Source organism: Enoplosus armatus, chromosome 18, assembly GCF_043641665.1.
Source record: "Enoplosus armatus isolate fEnoArm2 chromosome 18, fEnoArm2.hap1, whole genome shotgun sequence".
Taxonomy (NCBI): Eukaryota; Metazoa; Chordata; class Actinopteri; order Centrarchiformes; family Enoplosidae; genus Enoplosus; species Enoplosus armatus.
The window spans coordinates 7105558-7131215 of record NC_092197.1 but is presented as its reverse complement, the minus strand read 5'-3'; the positions used below and the strand labels follow the sequence as shown (position 1 = coordinate 7131215).

Sequence of the window (25658 nt, the reverse complement as noted above, 5' to 3'; positions counted from 1 at the left end):
AAAATATTTCAAATAATAAGAATGAAAGGACTGAAAAGACATCTCTGCAACTTGTGTCCCCCACCTGGTGTGCTAACGGAAAAGGGAGATGTGAAAGCACACAAGGCACGAGCTGAGGTGGAAGAAGAGGAGATATGATGACCCCCGTGTGCCAGGAATGTCTGCAGTGCACAAGCTGTGCTGCTGGAAAGCCCAGGGATCAGGTTGCCCGTGTCAGCTGCTGCACCCGACTGTTCCCAGGTCTAACTCTGATATCTGTTTATTGAGAGAGAGGAAGGGATGGAGACGAGGAGGACAGAAACAGCAGAGAAACTGGAGTTGAGATCAAATTTGAAAATTCATGTAAAAGGAATAAATTGGAATAAAATCGTATTCGCTTTCTGGCAGACAGTTAGATGAGAAGATTGATACCACTCTCATATCTGCTCATTAAATATGAGGCTACAGCCAGCAACTAGTTAGCTTAGCTTAGCACAAATACTGGAAACAGGGGAAATAAGCTAGCCTGCCTCTGTCAAGGTTTTTGTATGAGTTAAACAAACAAGATATTAGTGAGCCGTAGAGGTGTTGGTAGGTGGATTTTGTTATCTTTGGACAGAGCCAGGCAAGCTGTTTCCACTCTTTATGCTAAGCTAAGCTAACTGTCTAACAATAGCTTCAAATTTACCATACAGACATGAAAGTGGAATCAATTATCGCATCTAACTTTCTGCCAGAAAGCGAATAAGTGTAAAAATGTCTATTCTCTACTCCTGTATCTGTTGAATGAATTTGACACCACTAGGCTAGTTCACCCAGAGAATCTATAGTAAGGTGACATTTAAGGTTAAAATGCAGAGTCAGCTTAGTTTTCGCCAAGCTGCTACAGGAAACGTCATCTCTGGGGAAAATGACAATGATCACAGGTGTGATTTTCAGCTTGCCCAGTTCTCACTTTGTGACCGTAGCATTTTGTGTCTTATTTGGTCTGGAAAATATCCCCTTGTATTCCCATTACTGCATTACAAAGGATAGCCACATCAACAGTATCATTCATTCAGTTACAACAGTGCGTCAAACATATGCAGAATGAGTCAGCGGTCAATGTGAAGTCTGCACCCTCGCTTCTCCACAGGGCTGCCGCTCAGTTCCCGAACATACTGTGACACATGGCGTGGAGGAAAATGGAGAGGGAGGGGTGTCGATACTACCCGAGTGGGTAACAAGTGTATCATACTAAAAGTGCTGCATTGTGGACTGTGAGGGGGGCCACATATGGCGTCTAAATTGGTGTGTAGACAAAATAGACACTGACTCATCACATTGATTCATACAGCAAAGCCAGTGAGTTTATTTGGCATTTCAGCAGCAGGAGGAAAAAGAAAACGTATCTCCAAGAAGCAATCTGTCTGTGTTTGTGATACATTATATCGCTCACCCTCACCTCCCTTCAACTCTTCCTCCTTCCATCCATCCACCTATCTCTCTGTGACTCACAGTAGTTTGTGTAGGTAGTGACCGATCATGGACCACGTACCTACCCCATAATGAAGCATAGCTTCCATTCAGCATTAAATCATGATAGACCTGACTTGTGTGCATGTGTTGGATGGAGCAATGGATCAGGGTGTGAGTACTTCCATCTGTGAGCACTCTGAAGCCCTTCCTCTTTCACATCCTCTCCAACGATTAGCAAAAGTAACGGCACAGCAAGAAGCCTGCCCTCCTCTCACCTCTGTGACTTTTCAGCGGGAGTCTAACAGAAACAGACTGCTCTCGAGGTAGCAGCTTTGGTAGCGAAGGGTTATATTTGTCTTTAACACATGTGGGTCATGGAGGCCCTACTGTGTGGACTTTAAGGGGGAAGGTTGCTAAGGGATATTTAAAGGATTGACAGCATCGCCTGACAATGTGAAGTTCATGTTGCCTATGTTGTTTTTAGGGTTTTTTGCTGTTAGCAGGGTATGAGGGTGGTTTGTGCACATACACAAACAAATGAGAGACATGGTCAAATCTATTGGCTTTGATCTGAGTTAGCCTTGGTTAGATGTTTGCTAATGAAAGGCAGACAGAGTTTATGTCATTGCCAGGTGGATTCAATCAGCTGTCAAACATGCTGACTTGCATAAGCAATGCAGTTGTCACATCCTGTGTGTCTACCAATCACATCTTACTGGCATCTTTGTGGTGGTGTACTGGTGATAAAGTTGATTTTTCAAGAAACAGGAAGAGAACTAGTTTATCTGTTGCTTTATAATCAGATAGATAGATAGATAGATAGATAGATAGATAGATAGATGGAAAATACAATTGTAGTTGTCAAATATCAGACTTGATTAGATAATAAGACTAAATGGGAGCACTGTTGTGACCCTCCATAGTGACTTTTCTGTTTAACGCACCATTGACCTTTCCATCATCCAAGGAAAGTTGGCACAGGCTTTACTGGCAAGCACTGGGGCCAATGTGGAGTGCAGCAGCTGCTGAAAATGCAAAACTGAGGAGTGAAGACAGACAGATGGTAATGGCACTGTCAGCCACATATTAAAGGACATGAATAAAGAATTAGTGTCTATCAAGTGAATCATCGAGGAGGAGATTATTTGCAACACTGTGATCACCTTTAATATGAACACAAAATGCACTGTACTATTATTCTAGTATTCGTCAACATGTTTTGAGCTAGTGTCCAATCATAGCTTAGCAACCATAAGTCAATGTTAGGACTATACTACAATGCGGAACATTTATTATATATGGATGCTTGACTTCCTGGGACATGCAACTTTAGCCTCAGTGTTCTAGCCCCCTGTTAATATACAACATTTCAGCGTTAAAACAAGTCAGCTGGAAACAAAAAAAGTCAGTCAGAGAGAGTGTTTTCAACCAACTGAAAGCGCCAGTGTTAGCTTTATTAGCTTGCTAGCTCCAGCTGATGAAAGTTTGCCAAAAAATCGACTGTCTGAAATCAGTCATTTCAAATATTACTAAACAAGTGGTAAATCTTACACCATTTTTGTAAACTCTTTTGTGAACGGACAGGTGTAGCAACAGTGACAAAGGGGGTGAGGCTTATCAAATGGTCATAAGTTTGAAAACTGTGAAATCATGTCACATGCTGTCGGTAAAATGCACTATAGCACATTCATGTTTACCATTTCGGCCTGTGATGCTTTATAGCGACCACAGGATGGGAAAGGCCGCAGATCTAAGTTAGTGGAGTCCAATTTTCTCTCGACAGAGTGCTCCCTTGCTGCTGTTGTGACCGGCCACTTCCTGTGGTCACAGAAGATTTCCTACCACTGTCCTTACACGACACCAATGTTTTTGGCAGTTTGGGCCTTTACAGACTGTAAAGTCTCAATTAGGGGGAATTGAATGCTTTTCTTTTTGCAGCCCGAAATGTATGATTTAGGTAACTCTGCTGTATTTTTACCCCCAAAAAATCTTCCCAAGCACAACTTCCCAAAAGATGAGCCAGTGTGAAGTGAGGCCTCGATCTCCTTTCCTCCAAACCAGCTCAATTCAAACAAAGACCTGTCAAAGAGCAGTTCAGGCTTTCTGTGTGCTGTTAGCTTCAGTACTTTCCCATATGGGGAACAAACAGTCTGTGTAAGCACTGAAAACTAGCAACCTCCTGCTGCTGTGAGACGGGTCCTGTATGGACAAGAAGGTCTGCAGTATCACATTTCAGAGATTTTACAATCTCATCCAACATCCTGTCTTGTTTAGACCTCTAGATATCCTTATTTCCTCGGTGTTGTAGCCAACATATGGTGCTTCAGATATCAATTACACAAGGAGAAAATACTGAATTATCATCGCATAGCACTCACAGGACCCCTTTTCATCAGGCATAGGTTCATCATCACAAGTATCAGTTTACATCAAATGGTTTTGTCCTAAGAAACAATTGAAAATTATTTATTGTACAATTCAGTGCCTTTTGGCTGCTCTGAGAACAGCTTTCGTCACTAAAGACACGTCCAGTAGCTGTATTTTATTATTTCACTGACAGACGCATATTTTTAAACCACAACAAGGCGTCCCGGATCCTGAGATGGCCTGGCTCAGTATCCATTTTACTGATGGACATAGACAGACAGAGAATACTAATACCTCAGTGCTGAAATGGAGACAAACACTAATGGTGGTTTGAAAGATTTGTACCCGTCATAGAAAAGTGAGTCCATGCCTTTCTTTTCTTTCCTCCTATTCTCCTGAATATATTCATTTTTATTTGACTGCCGCAGAGCCACAGTTGCATCCTGCTAAGAAATTACAGCGCATGCCACAAAGCCTTAGGGGGCTGATTCGTGACTATCTTTGTGTTGTCCTTTTGAGTTTACAGTGTGTGTGTGTGTGTGTGTGTGTGTGTGTGTGTGTGTGTGGCTGTCTGTGCTGTACACTGAGCTGCTGTTGTTTATAGTGAAGGTCAGGGTGTCTCTTCACTCTGACTTCTTAGTATGGTCAAAGTTCTCAGGCGTGCTGTGAGAAAATGCTGGGATATTCTTAAACTCAAGATGTCTTGAATGCTACTAGACAGTTGAGACAGAAGCAAGTGTTACTAGACAGGAGCAGATGGTAATGCAGAGCACTAATTGCCGCTTTGGAAATTAAATGCTCCATCATACTGCCAAGTTCATTATTCTAGAGACTAGACTTGATGTCATCGCCAAATTTAAAGAAAAAAAATGGGCTTCATGTCAATCTCTAGCTATGTTTACTGAAGAGTTTCACTTGAATACGTCTTGTTTAATTTCAAATGTAACATACATGTATGGACATTTTTTTAAACAATGAACTTTAGGCATCAGTATTAAAACAGATTGCACTTTTATTTATATCTCTATTTCTATGACTCACAAGTGAAATTCCATTTTTCTTAAAACCTTTCTACAGGCTGCCTTGGAAAGTAGATATGCTATTTCTTTGTTTTGAAGGTATTCCTTTTCCAACCTTGTTGTTATGATGGGGGGAAAATCATCAATATTACATAACTAGTTCCACTGCTTTTGGAGACTGAGGCTCAGAGGACACTACTGCTACACAAGATACAGTACCCACACATGCACCTGCACACACAGGTGTTTTACAGGGACACAGAATGCACCTCTGGGAGGCTGCTTTCAATGTGCTGAATGGACAAAATAGTCAGGTAGTGATGTGTTCTTGCAGAGCCTTTGCAGTTGTGTCATAAATATGCTTGCAACCACTTCTGGCATCAGTTGGTGCAAAAAGAATAAAACCCAGGTTTGAAGAACAGGTCAACTACCTTGTCTTTAGCCCTTGTTGGTTAGTTAGTTGTTGGCTAGCTCATTGGCCGGGTAAAACACCCAGTGCTATTGTTATAATTTATTTTAGAACTTATCTGCGCTAGCTTTTGTTCAAATGTGTTTATAAGAAGACTGTGAAAAGTCAGGAGAGTGAGTCAGTGAGGAAGTGATCAGTTCCCTATCAGACACAGCAGATCTTTTCTGAGTCAACAGCCTTTCAAGCAGCCGCAAGTGAGAATCCATGACTGTTAATTCTGTATTTCAGTATTTTTGTATGATTTTGGCTGCTGAATCTGGAAAACAGAACAATATATAGCCTCTTTGTAATCCATATTACTGGCATGCATGTGCAAAGTGGTTTAATAAAAGAATGGTATGCAGTGTATGTAATTGTTATCTGGTAATTTTATCACAATATATTGTAACAAGAGTAAGAGTCTACAGTCATTCGAGCAGATCTATGAGGTTGTACTTAACATGCCGATGTTTAGCAGGGAATGTTTACCACGATCATCATCTTAGTTTACAGTGTGCTAACATTTACTGAGGCTGATGGGAATGTCATTAGTTTTGCAAGTATTTGGTTATACACAAAAACTAAATGTTAACCTCATGGTGGCGCTACAGGAAAAGTTAGTCATGGCCAGGATTCATCCTCTGGGAACATGAATCTCTGTACGAAATTTAATGGCAATACAATTGTTGAGATATTTCAGTCTGGACCAAAGTGATGGACTGACCAACCAACAAAGCATCATTGCCATCCCTGGTGCCACACCCCTAGCGTTCCTGAAAAGACCAACATTGAAATGAATGTACAAAAAAGTACTGTATGTCTTCTCTAATATGTCATCTTCCAATGTCCAGCTTGAAAGCAGTTGCTTATTCCACCAAAGGTCATCTTCATATTGTGCATAGAATATAACATTCATTACTTTATGGCTGTTGTTAACACATAATTTCCCCATGATTCTGTTAGCTATGTCTGATAGAACCTACAAACTGGCTTTTAGAGGGAACATAAAAATGAGTAACTTCTAAAGGTCACAATTCATCATGCTGTTCCTGCATGGACCAAAGAACCACTAACTTTTCCACTAATCTTACTCCATTTTTCTGTTGATTTATAGATTTAGTAATTATTCTGCCTTCTATCCCTGTATGGCAGTTTATTACCTCTGGACTAGACCACAGTGCAATGTAAATTTTAAATAGTGTTTCTACTCTCAGACAGCACCAAGTTACTCATGTTAAGAAACCTCTGAGTTATTTACCATTTCAATTCGTAGCAGCACAGGCCAGTCCCAGCCGTGCTGTTAACTAGGCCCCGTGCAGGAGGCATGAAATTGTAAAGGGGCTGTGGCACCAGGCTGGCAACACAGCAGGTGACTCCATCAACAGATGGGGGTATCAACTGCAGACTGTGATTTGTGTGTCTTTGTGTGTGTGTTCATGTGTGTACTTAGATTGTTTAAGCCAGGGGTCTCAAACTCAAATTACCTGGGGGCCGCTGGAGGCAGAGTCTGGGTGAGGCTGGGCCGCATCAGGTATTCCACAAAAAAAGCTTTGCTAAAAAAAATCCAAACTTCTCAAACTACATTACTAACAGTTATTTAACTTCAATGGGTTCTTCTGAACATGAACGTTCCTTCTTAACATGGCGTCTCTTGCCTGCTCCTTGCTGCCAGAAACCTGGCAGCGCTTCCTCTCACATAGCTGAGCCGAACAGAACAGCCCGGTAGCAGTCGCCTTTCTTTTTGTCTTTCATGATGATATGAACATCATGACATTTGTAGATGGTAGAAAGTACCGGGTTAGTGAGTGGCTGTTCATTATCCGCCGTGCTGTTGTTGTTGTAAACGTCGTCATAGAAACAAGTGAAAGCATGAAACCGGGACAGTGAGACACCATTATCCCATGGAAGCGTTATTTACTGGCTTTTATTTTCTATAATAACTCCATGGATGCAGCAGGAGCATAGCGGCGTTGTCTAATCAAATATGTCGTGTGGCACAGCAGCAGGTTCGCCTGGTTCTGTTTCATTAATGTCACACACTGTGGAATCACATGCACGAGCCTCATTTGCTGTCACACAGCGCGGCAAACATGGATGTAAAGGTCTTTTAACGTCCGTTTGTACGTCTGCTCTACTCATTAGACCTCAGTGAGAATTACGCACAGGTTCTCCAACAGCTGATCAGTACGCACAGCTGCTGTGGATATTTGGGGCGACTTTACCCAAAATTCATCACATGTTTCTGCAAACCGTCACCACTGTAAAGTGTTAGTCATCATTATTAAACATCAGAAGAACGATAAGTGATGTATTGACAGAGCTCGTGTTGAAACGGACTTTACAAAGTGCTTCACAATAATTAAACTAAGTGATCATTAACGGGGAGATGATGCTCAAATTAAAAGAATGATGCTTTATTAAGGTTTAATAATGCATCTTTGAATTTTACAGAAAGCTGTGTAGCAAAAATAACAACACAATCTACCGTGAGGTGCGCACATTCTCAGCGCACATTGGACGAACAAAAATCGCGGGCCGCACTAACATTAAACTTTTATATCAAGGTGGGGGCCACAAAATATTGTCCTGCGGGCCGCAATTAGCCCGCGGGCCGCGAGATTGAGACCCATGGTTTAAGCTGAGAAAATCAAGTGCGTAGTAAGCAGCAGGGATAGAGTGGTTATTACCTCCAATATTAGTGTTAAATGATCCCACGCAATGAAGAAATTTCCCTTGAATGAACTTAGCTCAGATGATAGCTTTCACCGTTGTTGAAGTAAGAGCACTGCCCATTTTTCCCCCACATATATCCAGCTTAAAAGTGGAGCAAAGATGAAGTAGAGATGGACAAAAGATCATAAGTAGGTTATGGCCACCACAAAGCAAAACAAGTGAAAAACTACTATTTTCTTAGAGGATTAGTGAACGTGCATGTACATGCATACAGTACTCTCTTACTTGGACTGTGTGTATGGAACCAGAGAGAGGCTTGAAATCACCACAGCAGCCCTGTTGCACTTGCTCCACTGCTGCCTGGAACACCGCCAGGCTGCATCTGGTCCTCATCTGGTCCTGTGGGCTGTTTGGACTTCCACCAAGGCAAGCTCAACCAGAGCCACTGATAACATGGCAATGCCTAGAGCTGACAGCAGCAGTCTCCGAGTAGTAGCATATGTCACTGAATGATGCACAGGTTTAAAATCTATTATGCTTATGGAAACAATATGTGTCGGGTGATTTATTGCATTCGTGCTGTTGTTTGTGACTGAACCCGTGTATGTACTATACATGTGCTGACGTGTGTGAAGGTTTTAGGTGCAGCTGAGGATATTTGTCGCATTTGATCATATTTCAATGAATAATAACGGTTCTGTCATTAAAATTTCAAAACAGTTAAAGAGGTTGAGGGTTCAAAGAGACAGAGACAAAATGTTACAGTGAGACAAGAGAAAGACTGGCAGTCCAACATATGTAGGTGGGTGACACAAGAAATAGATAAAAGAGAGTAGAGGTTTGGCCTGTGGTCTTGTTAGCTTATGAATTCCTCCTCCCACATTTCCCACTCTGCCTCTGCAACATTCAACCCTGTCTGCCTCAAATTCCATAATGTTCCACGACTAGTAAAACCACAGCAAATAAGCCAGACATTCCTGTTACAGGGTTAGTACCTCCAAACCACAAAAAAAGCATTTACCTCAGGTGCTATCTAGTGATGCAGATAGATGTTATTTGCTGAGGTTTTGAGAAAGACAGGTGATGCATTTGTTAGAACTGAAAATGACATTGAAAAAACCCATCTTGGGATAATCCACCGACTCTACTGGAAGAAAATGGTTTTCATGAAATGGATTGAATAGTTTAAATGAACAGACTTGTCGCATTTGTGTTGGACTGTGGGGAATGTGGAATTATTACACTCCCTCTATTATACAAGTACACTCTACTAATTGAAATCTTGCAGACTATTGGGACTTTAAGCTTTAGAGTCACAGGACTTCTTTGTAATTTCTAATAGTTTGAAAGGAAAGCATTTATGAATTCTGCACCATCTGTTTGTAATATGTTTGTTTACCTTATGTTTACCTATTGCCTACTTGGAACTTGCAACATCTGTAAATCTAAACAGACCTAAACTGTTTTGCCTTTTTGCTTTTTTATTAGAGCTGCTGTAATGGATGACCAGTGTGTGTCCCACAGCAGTCCCCAGCGCGGTGGAGGACAAGCCAGCACAGAGATCCAGAGGCAGGGACGGCCGAGCGTCATCAGGTGTGGCTGGCTCAGGAAGCAAGGGGGTTTTGTCAAGACTTGGCACAGTCGCTGGTTTGTTCTGCGAGGGGACCAGCTCTACTATTACAAAGACGAGGAGGAGACCAAAGCCCTGGTAAGGCTGCGAACATACTGAGAGACTAGTTGAAATAATGTCTCTTAGAGACAAAACATTTTCAGATGTCCTTAAATCATACTGGAACATATATTAGTATTATGAATATTCACATTGATCTATTGCCCATTATTAAAAACCAAGTGAAGTAAGTGAAAGGAATTACGCAAAAACAACAATTGAGTTTGGGCTGCCACACAAATATGTACTGAAATCAGCTAACTTGTTAGCTTAAAAAAATTGATCAGATCTGAGTCGTATGCTGCAGGAAGGAAATATAGTTATTTGGTTCCCATGTGCTCTGTGCCAGCTGCAGCACCTGTTCTTGGTCAGGTTAATTGATTTGGAACAAGTATACCTGCTCTTTGGCACTCAGAAACATAAGAGGGAAAGTCACAGCTGGACACACAGCTCTTTGTCAATTATGTTAATTACAAAATTATTATAATTATTACAACCATTCTTAGATTGAATTTGCAAACTCCACATATCTTGGGACGTGTCCAGAAATCTGTTTGAAAATATCAAACATTTCAAAACAACACGTTAACAGATATAATTTGCATTCTCTTCACACTACAAGATAACCTGTGTGAACCATCAATCACAACTCAGCCTCAGTCCGGGGATTCCCCTACAGATAGTCGGGACTCCCACAAATGCTTTTTAGCAGGTAAAGTAATCCTTTGTGTCTGCAGCCAAAGTCGGCCCCTCCTACTACAGATCTATACTGTGGATTTAATGAGATCAAAGAGAAAAGAGAGTTTAGCTTCTTATAAGACAAACGTGGCTAAAAACACAAATACATATTTGTGTTTCATATATATTTTGTGAAGCCAAATATACGTTTTCCACATCAGGGTCCTTTAAGTTCCTAATTAACTAAGAAACTAACATAATTAAATAAAAACAATAGTGCATAGTAGTATTAGCTTAGCATGGTGGTTGATCAACAAGCGGTAGTGCTAATGTCCTTTCCTGACTTACTTCTATGAATGTAAAATCACTCTGCTGTACCTTTGCAAACAAAAGGACCTTTTGTCTCTGTCTAAAGCTTCCAGCCACAGTTCCTGTAATTATGTTATTTTGTACATTTAAAAAAAAGAAAAAGAAAGTTCCTACTGGTTTTTAAAAAACTTGAGCAAGTATGAGAAAGTAAATGTTTGTCCATCACATGAAATGAATGAAGAAACAAATGTAGTTCATCTCAAACATTGAAAGTGTGTGTGAAACAATGGACACCTGGGGTCTGTAGAGCAGATGCATCTTACAGCCAAATGAGATAACAAGACCCGTCTCTGATTCAAATGAGTCGGGTTGTTTTGACTGTTTGACTATAAGTCAAAGTTGTGAGCTTGTTTTCAGTGAAGCCAACACACAAAGAACGGGAGACAATGAGTGATGCAGACAATAAGGCCGTCTCTAACGTTACTGTAACCAGGCAGCCTCCCTCACTGAGCATGTGCAGACTGAACAGAGAAGCAGAACAAGACTTTTGATTCTCATTACAAAGAAAAATCGTGGACATGTGGAAATGTGGAAGAGAAGGGATAAATAATTAATTCCACCGGGTTAGAATAGTTCGATAAGGCACTGGATGTTTTAAACAAACTGTCTTTGGTGAAGTTGAACTGACAACTGGGATAACGAGAAATTAGAATCTGTTGTCATTGATTTATGTTACTTCTGTTTTAGGGCTGCTCAGGGATCGCTTTGCTGGGATTGAGTGTCAGGGAGCCAGGGACAACTGAATACAGATTAGAAGCAATGTTAAAGGAGAAGTTCGACATCTTGGGAAATAAGCTTATTCGCTTTCTTGCCAAGAGTTAGATGAGAAGGTCGATACCACCTTCATATCTGTTAAATATGAAGCTACAGCCACGAGACGATTACAAGCTTAGTTTAGCAGAAAGACTGGAAGCAGGGAGAAACAGCTAGCCTGTATGACTTTGTCCAAGGATAAAAAAATCTGTCTACCAGCACATTTAAAGTACGGATGAAACAAACAAGATATAACATGTTAATTAATGAGCTTTAGATGTAGTGGTGGGTGTTTTTTTTAATCTTTGAACAAAGCCGAAGCTAGCTCTTTCGACCTGTTCAAGTGTTTATGCTAAGCTAAGGGCTGACATGCAGATTCACAGATGTCTAGGAACTAGTTAATAGATACTAATTCATTAACATTGTATCCAGGAGTCTGTTCACAAGTTACGTACATTATAATCCTTGATTCAGAGTTATTTAAAGTCTACCTGTTTTATTAATTAGCAGTTCTCTTACTCATTCATTGGTAACCACTCACTTATTTCTTGACTGTTACCCTTTTGCAGTTGTAGCAGCCAGCTGTTTCACACCAGGAGCTCTGTTCTTTGTCTGCACAAAAACACACACAAAGGACCACAACCCTTTTTTTAACATCTATTCCACCCAAACAATATCCTCTTTTTCCAGGGGAAACTTGAACCCTTGAGCACAGTTGAAATCTTCATTCTGCTCTTCTACCCACACTTCTTTATCTGGCTGATTTCCCAGCAAGCTCCGCTCAGCCAAACCCAAGCCACATCAGCAGCAGAAGTCTCTGAAGGTTAAAGCTCCAGACCTGAAGGTGGGCCACTGGCCAGACACAAGGAGAGGAGATATTCTTCACTGCTATTTCTGGGTAGCTCTGGTTCTTAAGCAGCATATTTAAAACATAGTCTGGTCTTATATTAGGAGCACCAGCAGTTTTGCTTTAGTTCTTGGTGCTGTGAATATCCTGAGGGAATGATGCAAATACTGTGGAGCCGTTTTTTGTAATAATTTTACAGAAAATGACAGGAAACAATTTGTTCCATATTGAAATAGTCTTTCCATCTATATTTATCGCCCCAGAAATGTTAATCATTAACGTCCCAAATACTTCATCTACTTAATTAACACTCTCCTCCTCAATGTTTTGTAACTTTCTATTCTTTCCTACTTTTGAAACAAAGCCAACATCAATTTCAGATACCTAAAACTGCCACTTTTTGCCAAGAATGGGAAATTTCAATAAAACTAGGTCAGAGCAGCAGAGCAGAGTGTTCGAAGCCCTTAAATCTCTGTGACCTCCAAAGCAGAGCGGCATGGAGCAGCACAAAAACAACACCCTAACATGACACTGTACCCAACAGAATACAAGATAACTAGTCTGGAGTTCCCAACGTCCTGAAAGAAAGAACAGAAGTAGGGCAAAGAGGAGAGAGAGTCTCGACTAAAGTTGTTCTTAGCCTGTAACACTGATGTTCAAGATCAGGGCAAACACACACACAAATGTACCATTATATATGCATCTCTTAACTTGTGTGCAATGGAGTTCAATCTCCCTGTCCTGAGCCATGAACCTCATAATGCAGTGGTGTGAAGCCATATTTAGATCAGCTATTAATGAATTCTCTCACATGCTGTGAAGTCTCCATTTGTTACCTGTCACATTTGCCTAATTGCTGCCTCCTCAATGGGAGCAGGAACATCTGCCCCCTTTTCTGTTGCCCATGGAAACACAGTCCCCAACAAAGCTTGGACCGATTAGACATGAACAGTCACATATTTAAACACAAAGGCTGCGTCAGAAATCTTACCCTATTTACTACTTAGTGCACTATATTTGTTTTCCACCATTTTTTGTGGGTCAGAAGGGCTCTCTCTACTGAAGGTCTACTAATGGTCTACTTATGGTAATGTCCATATCATTTACACTAGTATTTTCTACCAGTCAGTGATGGCACAAAATGAGGATTTTTACCCATTATGAAGTAGGCTAACTTATTGAATGTTTATTACATCAGGGATAGTGAGAATGTGCTCACAAAAACAAAATCTTTAGCTGCTAAATGCTCCACTGTGTTCACTAGCTAGTCGCTAACTGTGTGTGCTTACCATTTGGTCCTGGGCAGGTGACATTTCTTATTGTTTTTTTGTTGAAAACAGCTGTCATCTGCTTCCGAAAACGATGCCATATGAGAGCGGTTAGCAGTGAACCAAAACAGTAAAGGTGCAGATCATAGAACCAAAACAATGAGCTGAAAGAAGCTACGAACCTTCATAGATCTGAGAGGAACTGTAGAATCAGGAGATAACTTTCTGTGGGTTTGTCACTACATGCAACACTTTTCACATTACACATTATTGTTTGATCCTTTGTTATTATAAGAATATTGTTTATTGCTGCTTTAACCTTAGTGGCAGATCAGAAAATGCTCATATGAATTGTTTTCATAATGGTTGTATGGGTTGTTTTGGAAGCACTGACAAATTCCTACCAATTGGGGCATTAGATCAGAAAACACTCGAAGAAGACGTCAGGTTATGTTGTTATAATCGGGAGCTAAATTAATACTCTCCAGACATAAGGATTCAATTAAACCAATTTATAGTGGTTGTATGTTTTGCAGAACAGTATTATTGGGTTGCACTTGTTCATTATGTTGTTGTGTCCAGCTTTTTGTGTGTTTGTATGCAATACACATAGTAAACATACTGAACCAGTCATACAGAATTGTGATGAGATTTTGTTTTCAAATGCTGCTGCTCAGAGGAATTCTGATGTTTGGAGATAACATCATGAGAAAGAGCGTATTATTATTGTCAATACAGGGGACCATGTTGTGTCCCATACAGTCGGGCCAAACCTCCCCAAGCAACGCGTGGAATCTGAAGAATGGGAGTCAGATGGAGGTGAAAGGTCACCGAAAAGCATGCGTAGGGTACGGCACGTGTGGGCTTAGCGTCAACATGCCATCTACTTGCCCTTACTCGTCCATGGAGATGTATGCACGCACAAGCATGCATGTACTCACTCACATTCTCACACACACGCACACACTCAGATTTCATCGGGCTGAGACATAAACAAAGACAGTACTCATTCAGTGGGTGAAATGGTATGATTATTGTAATTGAAACCACTTAGCGTCGTATCCGTATTCCAGTGAAGTAAGCGAGGTAACATTATGAATGAATACATTGAAGCAATTTTATTTTATCATAATGTATTAGGAAATGAAAGACATATTAACATTTAATTAGGATGTCACGATTCTCGCCACAACAAGTCTTACAAGTTACTTTGTTAATATTCAAAGCAGGAGGGGGCCGTGTCTGAACTCAGACAAAATGATCTGAAGAAAAGTAGTGGGCTTTAATGAGAAATTGCGTTAAATCAATAATGCAACAGTGCAATAATGCACTGAAAATCCTTTGTTTTCCCCTGCTTGAGCTGGAAACTGTTTGACCTTGGCATTTAACAGGAGTAAATAAAATGCCACTGCAGTTCTGTAATTATTCATACTGCAGGACTGTCATCTTACTGCTGTTTTGATGGAACATGAACACTGTACCATTTGTCTGAACTTCACTCCTACAGTATCTCACTTTTGACATTGACAAACATGCACATACACTTGTGATTTTTACAGTGCCATCTGATCACAAATGAGTCACATCCAGACGGGATCTGACTCGCATTGTATTGGACTGAGGAATGTGGACAGTAGTGTGGACATTATCCAAACAGGCTCTTGTGTACGTCACTAAACGCATGCCTGACATCATCTTCTGGTTACAGATCCAATCACAGACTTCACTTGTGTCACATTAAGTCATGTATGAACTTGACTGGGTGCCACCTGATGCACGAGTGTCATACTAAAAGCCAATTTCTGCATCTTCTCTTCTCCCTTACATTATTACTTTGGTTAGACAATAATAGCAGTAGCTCAATACATTAGAGCAGGAAAACAATTAATCATTAATTGTACACTGACAGTCAGTATTCCTAGTACGCACACTGAATACAGAGACTATTCCCTCTGACTCCTGTACGGTGACTGCATGTCTGATAAGCTCTGTATTGATGGAGGGAACAGTCAATTAACTCTCACTGGACTTGCAACAAGTTCCTGCACGTTCTGTTTTCTGTGCACTTTCTCTGTCTCCAATACTTTAGGTGGTAACGGGGTACTTATGAATTTTAGGTATGTACAGGTGTAGTGGTATTTGTACACGTAGGGGGGCACATCTCCTCGCAAAGATGTGAGTATGCAGCTGGTGCAGGAGCTGTATGAAGTGTTGAATCAAAATTCTTCACATACAACAGGGGTTTCAGTTGGTACCCCGAGCAAAAGACCTTGTCTGACTTAAAATACTTCCAACGGCTGCATGTATCAGCCTGTGTATTGTCCCACAGAATAGACGGGTTGGTTAATGCCTGTAGTTCGCATTAAAGTGACTATAATCAATATTTTCATATTAGCAATGGATCACAGGAACTTTCCTGTTTTTCATTCTCCCTACTGCATAATTTTCAACCGCAGCAGGCAGCTCAGCAACAAGCTCTAAAAACTCACTGTGCTCACAAACTACCTGCATGGCACCAAATGGCAGACGGCCGAAGTTAGCGACTAAGCTGGTGAATATAGCAGAACATTTAGCGGCCAAAGAGCCAGATATTTCCCTCAAGAGTTAGTCGAAAACAGAAGTTAAAAAGATATCGAATTTCGGATTTAGATTTATCAGGTGGCCAGAAACACAACTCCAAATGAATGCTAATGTTGCTCTGTCTGTAGCCGAAACATCAGTTATTGCAGATTGAGATTTAATTTAAAGGAATAGCTCAGATTTTGGGGCATAAGGTGGTACCATTTACTAACCTAGTGAAGTGTTAATTCCTATCCAACTGACTGCTTGTCAGGATTATAAATGAATAGTAGCAAATGTGGACAAGCTAACAGAGACATCTTAAAGTGCCACATGCAATCTAGGTGCTTCTTGTTTTGTGTGGCAGGTCACTGCTCAGTCGGCCCCCAGCCAGCGACAGAAGTGACCTGTCAGACAAAAATGTGTATCAGCAGTATCAATTCATGGCATATAATCCACTCCTGTGTGTCCTCTCAAAAGCCTTGGAGGGAGGTCTGAGAGCAGAATCGGGTGTCAGAAATACACAAAAGATGTCTGCTGTTATGGATGGTTTAAATATTTTTTAATGCTGCCTTGTAGCTTTATGTTTCTCTTAACTCACCCCTGACTCTTAGCCACGGCTAATATCAAAGCATCAACATCACTACTGGTAAGTAACTCAGAACACCATCTAAATAATTCCAACACATAAGTATTGCTTTTATAAATAGTATATCCTCCTTTGCTATAAATTCGATATATCCTATTAATACAAGTTAAGTTTAGAGTTAGAGATGATATAAGAGCTGAAGTGATCTTTTTTTCTGTATGGATGTAAAAATACATGCAACCCAGGATGGTAATCATGTTTCCTGCCGTAGCCTAGTGACGCCTTCACCAGATCTCTATCTTTGAAACAAAAATAGATTCGCTTCCGTACAGGTAGTTTTGTAGTCTGTAAATTTAATTAATCATCTTCATTTCTGTTTTGTGAATTTTGCTGTGAAGAAACTGACCAATAAAGCAAAGCCATGCTTGAGGTTTGGTATTAGTCGCTTTAGAGAGAGCTTAATGCATAGCAGGAAGCAAAGAGTTTAAATTACCACTAAGGGTACATCAAGGTGGAGCACATGTGCAAAGGGACATATCAATATCCACTATGTGCACACATAGTCAACAAATGCAAAACATACACACTAACATATAGAAACAGACAGACACAAAGCACAATACACAAATGTAATGTCATCTAAATCCAAAGGTGTTGACTTAACATGTGACCTTACTGTCTTAATATACTGTTAAACTGTTTTTCACACTAATGCAAAAGAGCTGGATCGTAAAGCTTCTGTTTTTATCTGAAACGTTTTGTGATATCTTTGTTGCAAAGGGATCACGTGTCCCGTGAACAATAACTGATCATGTGTTTGTAAGTAGAAGTGGGTAGTATACTGTATAGACACTGGTATGGCAGTGCTGTAGAATCTCTGCTGATACAAAGTGCTGTTCAAAATTACAGCAGCTTCAAGAGTTTGTGCCTTACACAGTCACAGTCTGGAAAATGAGTTTTTATTAAAGCTATAAATCTCACCACTTTGCAAAATGGTGTAATAAAAAATTGCTCTGCCAACTATACAAAGATATTCACCTTGACTCCGGTCCATGACAAGGTATTGAAAATTACTTGTCACAATGAATTCCCCGTGTGTATTCATGCTCCACAGAGGAAGAACTTCATTATTTGCTCAAAATCTTCACTTTCTGATAAAACTAAACTTTACACACAAAATTGGTTTGTTGTAGGCAGACTGTCATGTCATGTTTCATATACTCATCTGTATTTTTGGGTACCTGGTATCCACACGACCATGTCAGGGGTGTAAATATTTAATGTTTATGTCTTTAATTCATGTATTGTTTCCTTATTTGTAGACTCTATTGATACAGCTTACCAACCTTGTTTCAATTTGTGCCGTTCATTTCCTTCAGCTAAATGTCATCATATTATCACTTCAGAAGACATACTGTTGATGAAGGGTTTATTCAACTTCTTTTTCTTTTTTTCTTCAAGTCCCAGGGATTTTTATCATCTAAGACTCCAGGCAGTCTGCTTTGGCTCATTTGTTCCTCTCTCTCTGGCTTAATAAAACGATGCTGTGACAGTCAAGTTTAATTTGTGGACTGTGGACCACTTTGTTCTTTGTGGACTGACTTTAAACTTGCTGCAGTTAACTTGCTCCCAGTGTTATTTATTTATTATTTAATGCGTGTACATTGGTAACTATTCACAGAAACAGAATAGGACAAGATACCAAGATAATGAATGGGAATATGGAATCTCTCTGTTCTGTGGTCGGTGCAGCTGTGCTCTAGTTTTAAAGGTGGCACTATGCTGTAACCGAACTAGCTGCAAACTAATTTCACTGGAAAATAGTTGATGCGCAGGAATATGCCACCTTCCTTTTCTGTGGTTGGTTATTTGTAAACTTTGCAAGCCAAAGTAGTGATGCCTCCTGCAGCTGTGCTCTAGTTTTAAAGGTGTAGATTCTCTGGAACCTGGAGAGTTCAGCTGAATAAGCTATAAGTTAATTTCACAGGAAATGCATGGAGCTTATATCTCGAGTTTAGAGCGTGTACATGCAGAATGTGTCCATAGCTGTGCAAAGAATACACAGCATTTTTACTAAAAAAAAAAAAGCCCTTATTATGTTGGTCACAGATGACACCACAACTTGAATAAAGTGAGTACAACTTCAGACCAATCACCATCAGTATGCAGTATGATGCAGTATGCCCTTACAATGACAGAGTGCTCCGTATCTCAACATGTTTTCTATGTTATTGGCCATAGAAGAAGATAAATCCATGAAGGACATAAAGAGCACTCTGACTTTAATAAGGTCACATAAAAACATTACATATATGTATATTTAATAAGGTTAAATAAAGACAAAAATCATCACATATTATAGGTAATGGAAACTACAAGTTATTAACATTCTTGAACCATTACATTCTGCCTCTAAAGGGTTTTACATTTTTGCAGAGGACTGTGTACCCTTCAATCCCTATCCTTTGATTTTCACAAGATTTCACAGTAATTGCTTTGGCACTTTATATTCTCTTTAAAAGGAAAAACCAGATCAGAGTAAAACCATTCATTCTGTAATCTTTCCTTATATTTCATGATTTGAGAAATCTCGGACTCGTATCGTTTTTCAAAGAGCAGTCCTGGTTTAGGCAGAAGATATTTTATAAAACTTCTTGGATGAAAATAAAAGGTCTCTGCATCAGAAACAGCAGCAGCAGTAGTGACAGCTATGCAAGAAAGTGACAGGACGCCGTGTGTTTTCCAGCTGCTTGCACACAAATCACTGTAGGCTTTCGTGCTTTTTTGTCTCAGGGATCTGTAGTTTCTGATGGATTTGCTGTGTGTGTCAAAGAAGCATGATTCAGACCATCCTTGTGCTTGTTGTCTGCTTCTATACCTCTCTGTCTCTTACACAATTATTTGCTGAAGGTCCAGTTTGTATTTAGTGCAAGAGATTGTGTGATTCTCTGCTTGCATTAAGGCCTGACAGCGTGATGATTCATGAATCAGGTAATATAGCTCTTAACAGGTTTGAGTTTAATGGTTTTGTGATTTTCCCAACTTTTTAATTCTACTCTTGTTAATTCTTCTCTGGGTTTATCACGTCTAACTTTTCACATCATTCATCCACCAAGTAAATAAAGATTAATGGAGAAGTCCTATTAATGTTTTAATGAATGTTGCTCAGTCGCAGATGCAGATTTACTGAGTGTTTTACAGTGAACGAGGTTCCATCAGTCAGAGCTGAAGACCAGAACTACCTGTTTTATAACTGTGAAATAATGATGACATTTATTGGATTGATGGAGTCAGTGGAGCGATCAGAGCAGAACAGCCGTTAGTAACTCTTTGCCACTTGAATAGACAGGTCTTATAGCGGGCACACAGGCAAAAAATAGAGACTCAGGTAGTGAAAAGAAAAAACAGGAAGACAGGCAGATGCACTTACACACAGGCAAAAAGCATGCGACTCCAGGTCTCCCACTGAGTTTGAATTCCTGTGTCTGAGAGGTCACCGAAGTTGGAGAACAGTAATTATTGGATAAAAGTACTACTGATCAACCAGCCAAGGTTTAATGAGTACTTAAATGACCAGTTAAGCCAATAACGTCTGGTTAATTGACTTCAGTGTGAGTATTTATCTGTTTGCAATGTGAAATCAATTTCTGCTCCACGATATATTGCCCTGCATTTTATTATCTTGCCACATGTCCTGTTTTCTACACTCATTCATCAAACCAGATCATTATTTGACAAACTGAGGTTATCTCTTAACCTACTTACTTAACTCCATACTTAATTGATTTATACAGCACGAGTCTAAAGCTTCCCAAATAAACTTCAGTTTTACATACGTCATCATAAAGCATCTTCTTTATTATGTAGAGGACACAAGTTTAATGTTATTAACTCAACATGTAGACATTAACAATGGATATCTTATTATATGCCATGGTGTGTGAGCCGGTCCCAGTGTCTTCTCGTCATTTAATTGAGGAAGCCTATCTGATCTAAGGGGTAATTAATGAAACATTCAAGGCACAGACATTTACCCTACAACTGTCAATATGCTCCAAACAAATGTGAATGTTCACAGAGGTAAAGTGTTTGTTTTATGACCAGAAAGAACGTCTCATTTGGATTTAATTGCTGCAGTGTGAGCAGGCTGGTCAGACAAACTTGTGCAGATGCCACTAAATGAGCAGAGCTGGAGTCACAGTCGGTATGCTGGTATTTGCTTGCAGTCTGAGGAAACACACCAAATTTGATTTCATTTGGAGCACAGTGTTGGACACAGCCTCAGAAACGGCCCCCTGACAGGCTGGGCTGCTGCTTACCAGCCTGAGCCTCCTGCTGTCGCTTTTCTCAAACAGATCTCTCTGAGACTTTCGTTTCCCATATGTGTGTGTGAACAAAAGATAATTGGGTTTGTGTCATTACACTATTTCTAAAAATGACCTCATCCTACTTAACAACAACATAAAAATGCAGAAAACACCCCAAAATAAGTGGGGGGAGGGGGTGGGGGGGGGTTACCCCGTTGGGTTGGGCCAGGCTACCGTACTCTTTGCATAGTAAATATTACTGTCTGTGGTTGGGTTTGTCTGCAGCAAACAACAGCTCACCAGGGAGGGTGTCAGCATGGAAAGTGTGGCTGTGGCTGGGAAATAGAGGGGAGGAATATCAGTGTTGTGGTTTTACAGTATGGAGGGACTACTAAGGTCCTTTTCTTCTTTTTTAAGAATATAAACAGTCCAAAAGGCACATATTTATGAAGTCTATCCCTCCCACACACGATTCATTTAAGTCCTCTCCTGTTTCCTTGGAATCAGTACAATGTGCATGACAAAAAGGTCTGTGTTCACTGAAAAAAACATTCTCAAAGAAGCTTTTAATCCCAAGATACTGGAGCTGAGCAGATTCTCTTGCTGACAGCCACATCAAACGAGTTCTTTCTCTTCCTGGTTCCTCTCACTTTGGAGCGTGTCTGTCCCATCTTTGTAACCCCCTTTAAAAGCACTTCATCTGGGGCCTCAGGTAGGGTTTCCACTTCCTGGTTGTCACAGTTATGGCTCATTAAACAGCGCTCTCTCTCAGCAGGAAGGAAACTGACTCCCCTCAGATCCTGTTAATGTGTGTGGGTCCTTAATGCTGATGCTGTCACCAATGCACATCTTGTCTGCATTAACAGTAACCCACTCTAATGACTGTCAGATGCTACGTTGTGGCACTGAGGGCCGAGTTGTTAATCAAGTGAAAAGTCACTGTTTGAATGCAGAAGGGGTCAACCTGCAGCTGGTTGTGTTGTAATCCTGCTTTATAGTCGCCCCAATTAAGAGAAGACTAAATGAAGTAAGCAGCTACTTTGTCACTCTTATATGTTTAACACATGCAAGTACTTCAATTTATTTGGTAAGGTTACCAAATTGCTGAGTGTGCGGTGTATACATTTTAAAATATGTGGTCAATATTTCAGTAGGGTTGCAACTAATCTATCTAATTATCGATCAATCTGACAATTAAGTTTTCACCCAATCAGTTTATCGTTTACCCCATAAAATGTCAGAAAACAGCCAAGAATGGCCATCACAATTTCCCGAAACCTAACTTGACACATTCAAATGGCTTGTTTACTTCGACCAACTGTCTTAACCGGTATTCAGTTTGCAGTCATAGAATACTAAAAAACATCCAAATACTCACATTTCAGCAGTTAATTCATTTATTGTACAATACCACAATGCAAAAATACTTGAACTCTTTCAGTAAAAGTCCAGCATTCACAATTTTACTTAAATAAGAAATACGAATCATCTGCAAAATGTACTCAAAGTATCAAAAGTAAAAGAACTGATTAGGTAGCAGAATGGCTCCAGTTCACATACATGCATATATAATATATTATTGGATTATTATTCTGGATGCATTAATGTACAAGCATCATTTTAAAGCTGCAGCTGCTTGATGTGGAGCTAATTGTAACTGCTTTATATATTGTTGGGTGATTTAATCAATAGCAATGTATCATATTTCATGAGGTGGTCATGTGTTATAAGCCAAATGTTTATTAGCAAAGTAACTCAGAACTATGTAACGAAATGAAATGTAATGAAGTAGAAGTACTTAAGTAAAGTACAAGCACATTAAATGTGTTCTTGTGTACAGTACATGTAAATACAGTTGCTTTCCAGCTCTGCTATCACTAATATGACCCACAAGGACTCACAGGAACCTGCAGACTCACACTGTGACCCTTCTGAGGTGAATATTTAAACATGCTGCGTTATCATTGGCAATGGTCTGTCATGATGCTCTGTGAAGACTAGATACATGGATCTGTTCCCACAGCCTTTCTAACAGACAGTAAGTCTCGACAGTAAGGTTGTTGAGAGGTTGACTCTGGAAAAAGCTGATGCTGATGCTCCTGCTATTTAAAGCAGAGAATCTCTGGCCTTTGGTGTCACACAGCTGATGTATCATTGTGGACAGAGCTGAGCCAGAGAGATGGTGATCCTCTATAATGCTGCCACTTTGCCACATTTTATAACAGCTCAGCTCCATCATCCAGACCCGTCCCCGGGAGGCCTGTACGCCACCTTCTCGGCCAGCCCAGATGCTGATACACATGACTATGCAAATTCCTTTGACAAACATGTCAGTGTTTTGAACATAGTTTTCCTGTGATGATGTGTGAGTGGTGCTGCTGAGCTCAGGAGTGCTGCTGAAACAGCTGGAAAGGTTTTGCACCGTGAATTGTTCTAGATCAAATGGCAAATGTGTGTAAAAAAAAAAACATGGGAACGCATAGAATCAGTACCATACAAACATTGAAAATAAAGTATTTTGATGTATCTATTCCGCATAAATATTCCTTACTTAACATTTACTAACAAAGCTAACATTTAGTCCTAATTGCTTCTGATCACTCTGTTCTTTATTCCCCACAGGGAACCATTTTCTTACCTGGAAACAAAGTTACAGAGCATCCAACCAGCGGCGATGACGGGGGGAAATTTCTCTTCGAGGTCATTCCAGGTAGGAAAAGATCACTTTTTTTCTTTAGGGAGGACAAAATGATGATGTCACTGCTGACTGGAGAACAGTGTCTGCAGCAAATACATTTGGGGGAAGTCTTAAATACTATGAGAATCATTTAGGGACGAATTCTGCCATTTACTGATTTTATACATGTTGCTTTTTATGGCAGAAGGAAATTTAATAGGAAAGAGAGGAGAAAGGGAAGTCATATGTTGTGAAATTGGGATCACATTCTTTCTCTTACTTTCCAGTTCTAGCTCTCTCACTTTGTTTTTATTCCACTAAGAGGAACCTTTTTTTTTGGTATCTCATTAAAAACCCTTTTGCTCAGTGAAGAGACACTTCAGATTGACTGAAGTTGAAAATTTCATGACACAAACGTCTTAATTTCTCTTTAAAGGAATAGTTTTTGTCGATAATGTGCTCATTCGCTTTTGTGCCGAGAGTAAGTTTTATACACATAATGCTGATTGCCTAGCAACCAGTTTCCACCTGCCTGCAGTCTTTATGTTAAGCTAAGCTAACCGCCTGCTGGCCGTAGCTTCATATTTAGGGGACATACATGAGAGTGGTATACATCATCTCATCTAACGCCCGTCAACAAAGCGAATAAGCGCACTTCCCAAAATGTCAAAGTGTTCCTTTAAACTTGGCTCAGAAGCTGATTTATTGTAAACCACTGACCACACACACACACACATACTCCCACACATCGACTCAAAGATGAACACATGCACAGACACCAGGGGACTGTATGGAAACATGGTTGGATACAACACAAAGGAATAGTGGGGTATTTTCCCAGGCGGAGCAATGCCAGGAATGTGAGTCTATGGAATAGATATTTAAAACACACATGCACACTGGGGAAATGGAGACAGCTGTTAAAAGATGCTGTGGCAGAGTTCATCAACAGCACCAGTTGATCCACCTACTGTACAGTAAAACCCTGTAGAAGACACCGGATGTGTGCAGCAACTACTTGTGTCTAATTTATCTTTATCATTTCCCTGGTGTGCACCCACTACAGTTTCTCTCAGAGGAAACCAAATGATAATAATACGTTTCAAGACATTTTCTCACATGATTTGCGGCTCCCATTGGACACACAAACTCAAAAACAATGTGAGCCGGCAGATAATGGTGCAAGTTCATCCTAACATTTGTCGGTAAAAGGTCAATTAAAGGCTGCCCAGAATGAGCAGAATTTAAACAAGTAATTTGGGCAGCTGGCCAGAACTGACAGATGAGAAGTCCAGGTGAGTCACAGTTTTGCTTGAAAGGCTCTTGATGACATTTTCTTTGTTTTTGTATGCTAATGAACTAATGTACTTTAGTAGTTTCAACATCAGATCAGGATTAACAATTCCCTGCAGAGATAATTTCATGCACTTTCTGTTGCTACTTTTCTAACACCATATTATGACAGATCACATGGATGCTCCATGTGGATCTAAAAAGTGTCCAAATAATTAGTTATGCTTTTGATTTCTGGTTTCAGGTAGTAGAAACAAAAGGGAAGTTTCAAAAACAAAATGTTTTCGCTTCTCTTTTTTTTTATTTCCATGCACTTCAGCTGAAAATTACCACAAAACAAATGAATAGGTTATCTGTTTTTAGAATGATATTTTTATACTGTTGATGGAGCCGTTATAGGCACAGAGCTGAGCTACCACACCCAACTTTACTGAGAGAAATGCATGACCAGAACATATGGTTTAAAGTTCCAGAGGATTGGTGACATCTAGGACAGATACCATCAGCATTGGGATAAATATTATCCACCTTTTCTCTGGAAAGATTGCTGAAGGCGCCCTCTGATCTGTGCCAAGTTGCCAGGTAGCATCAGTCTTGTTCCCATGCAGTTTGTATTTTGTAGTAAGATCATAAATACAGCATATTAAAAAATGTATCACATGCCTCACTGACTCATTGTGCCCCCTTTAACTCTCAGTTTCAGTT

The 25658-nt window shown here is 40.1% G+C and overlaps 1 protein-coding gene across 1 annotated transcript in view; it reads left to right on the top strand.

Moving 5' to 3' along the window:
- The window catches only part of arhgap24 (Rho GTPase activating protein 24), a 65811-nt gene that overhangs the window by 1110 nt on the left and 39043 nt on the right, over positions 1 to 25658 (top strand). Inside the window, exons 2-3 of the mRNA XM_070924514.1 lie at positions 9433 to 9652; positions 23606 to 23693. Coding sequence (XP_070780615.1) covers positions 9443 to 9652; positions 23606 to 23693 — 298 coding nt within the window. The 5' untranslated portion in view covers positions 9433 to 9442. The remainder of the gene's footprint in view (positions 1 to 9432; positions 9653 to 23605; positions 23694 to 25658) is intronic.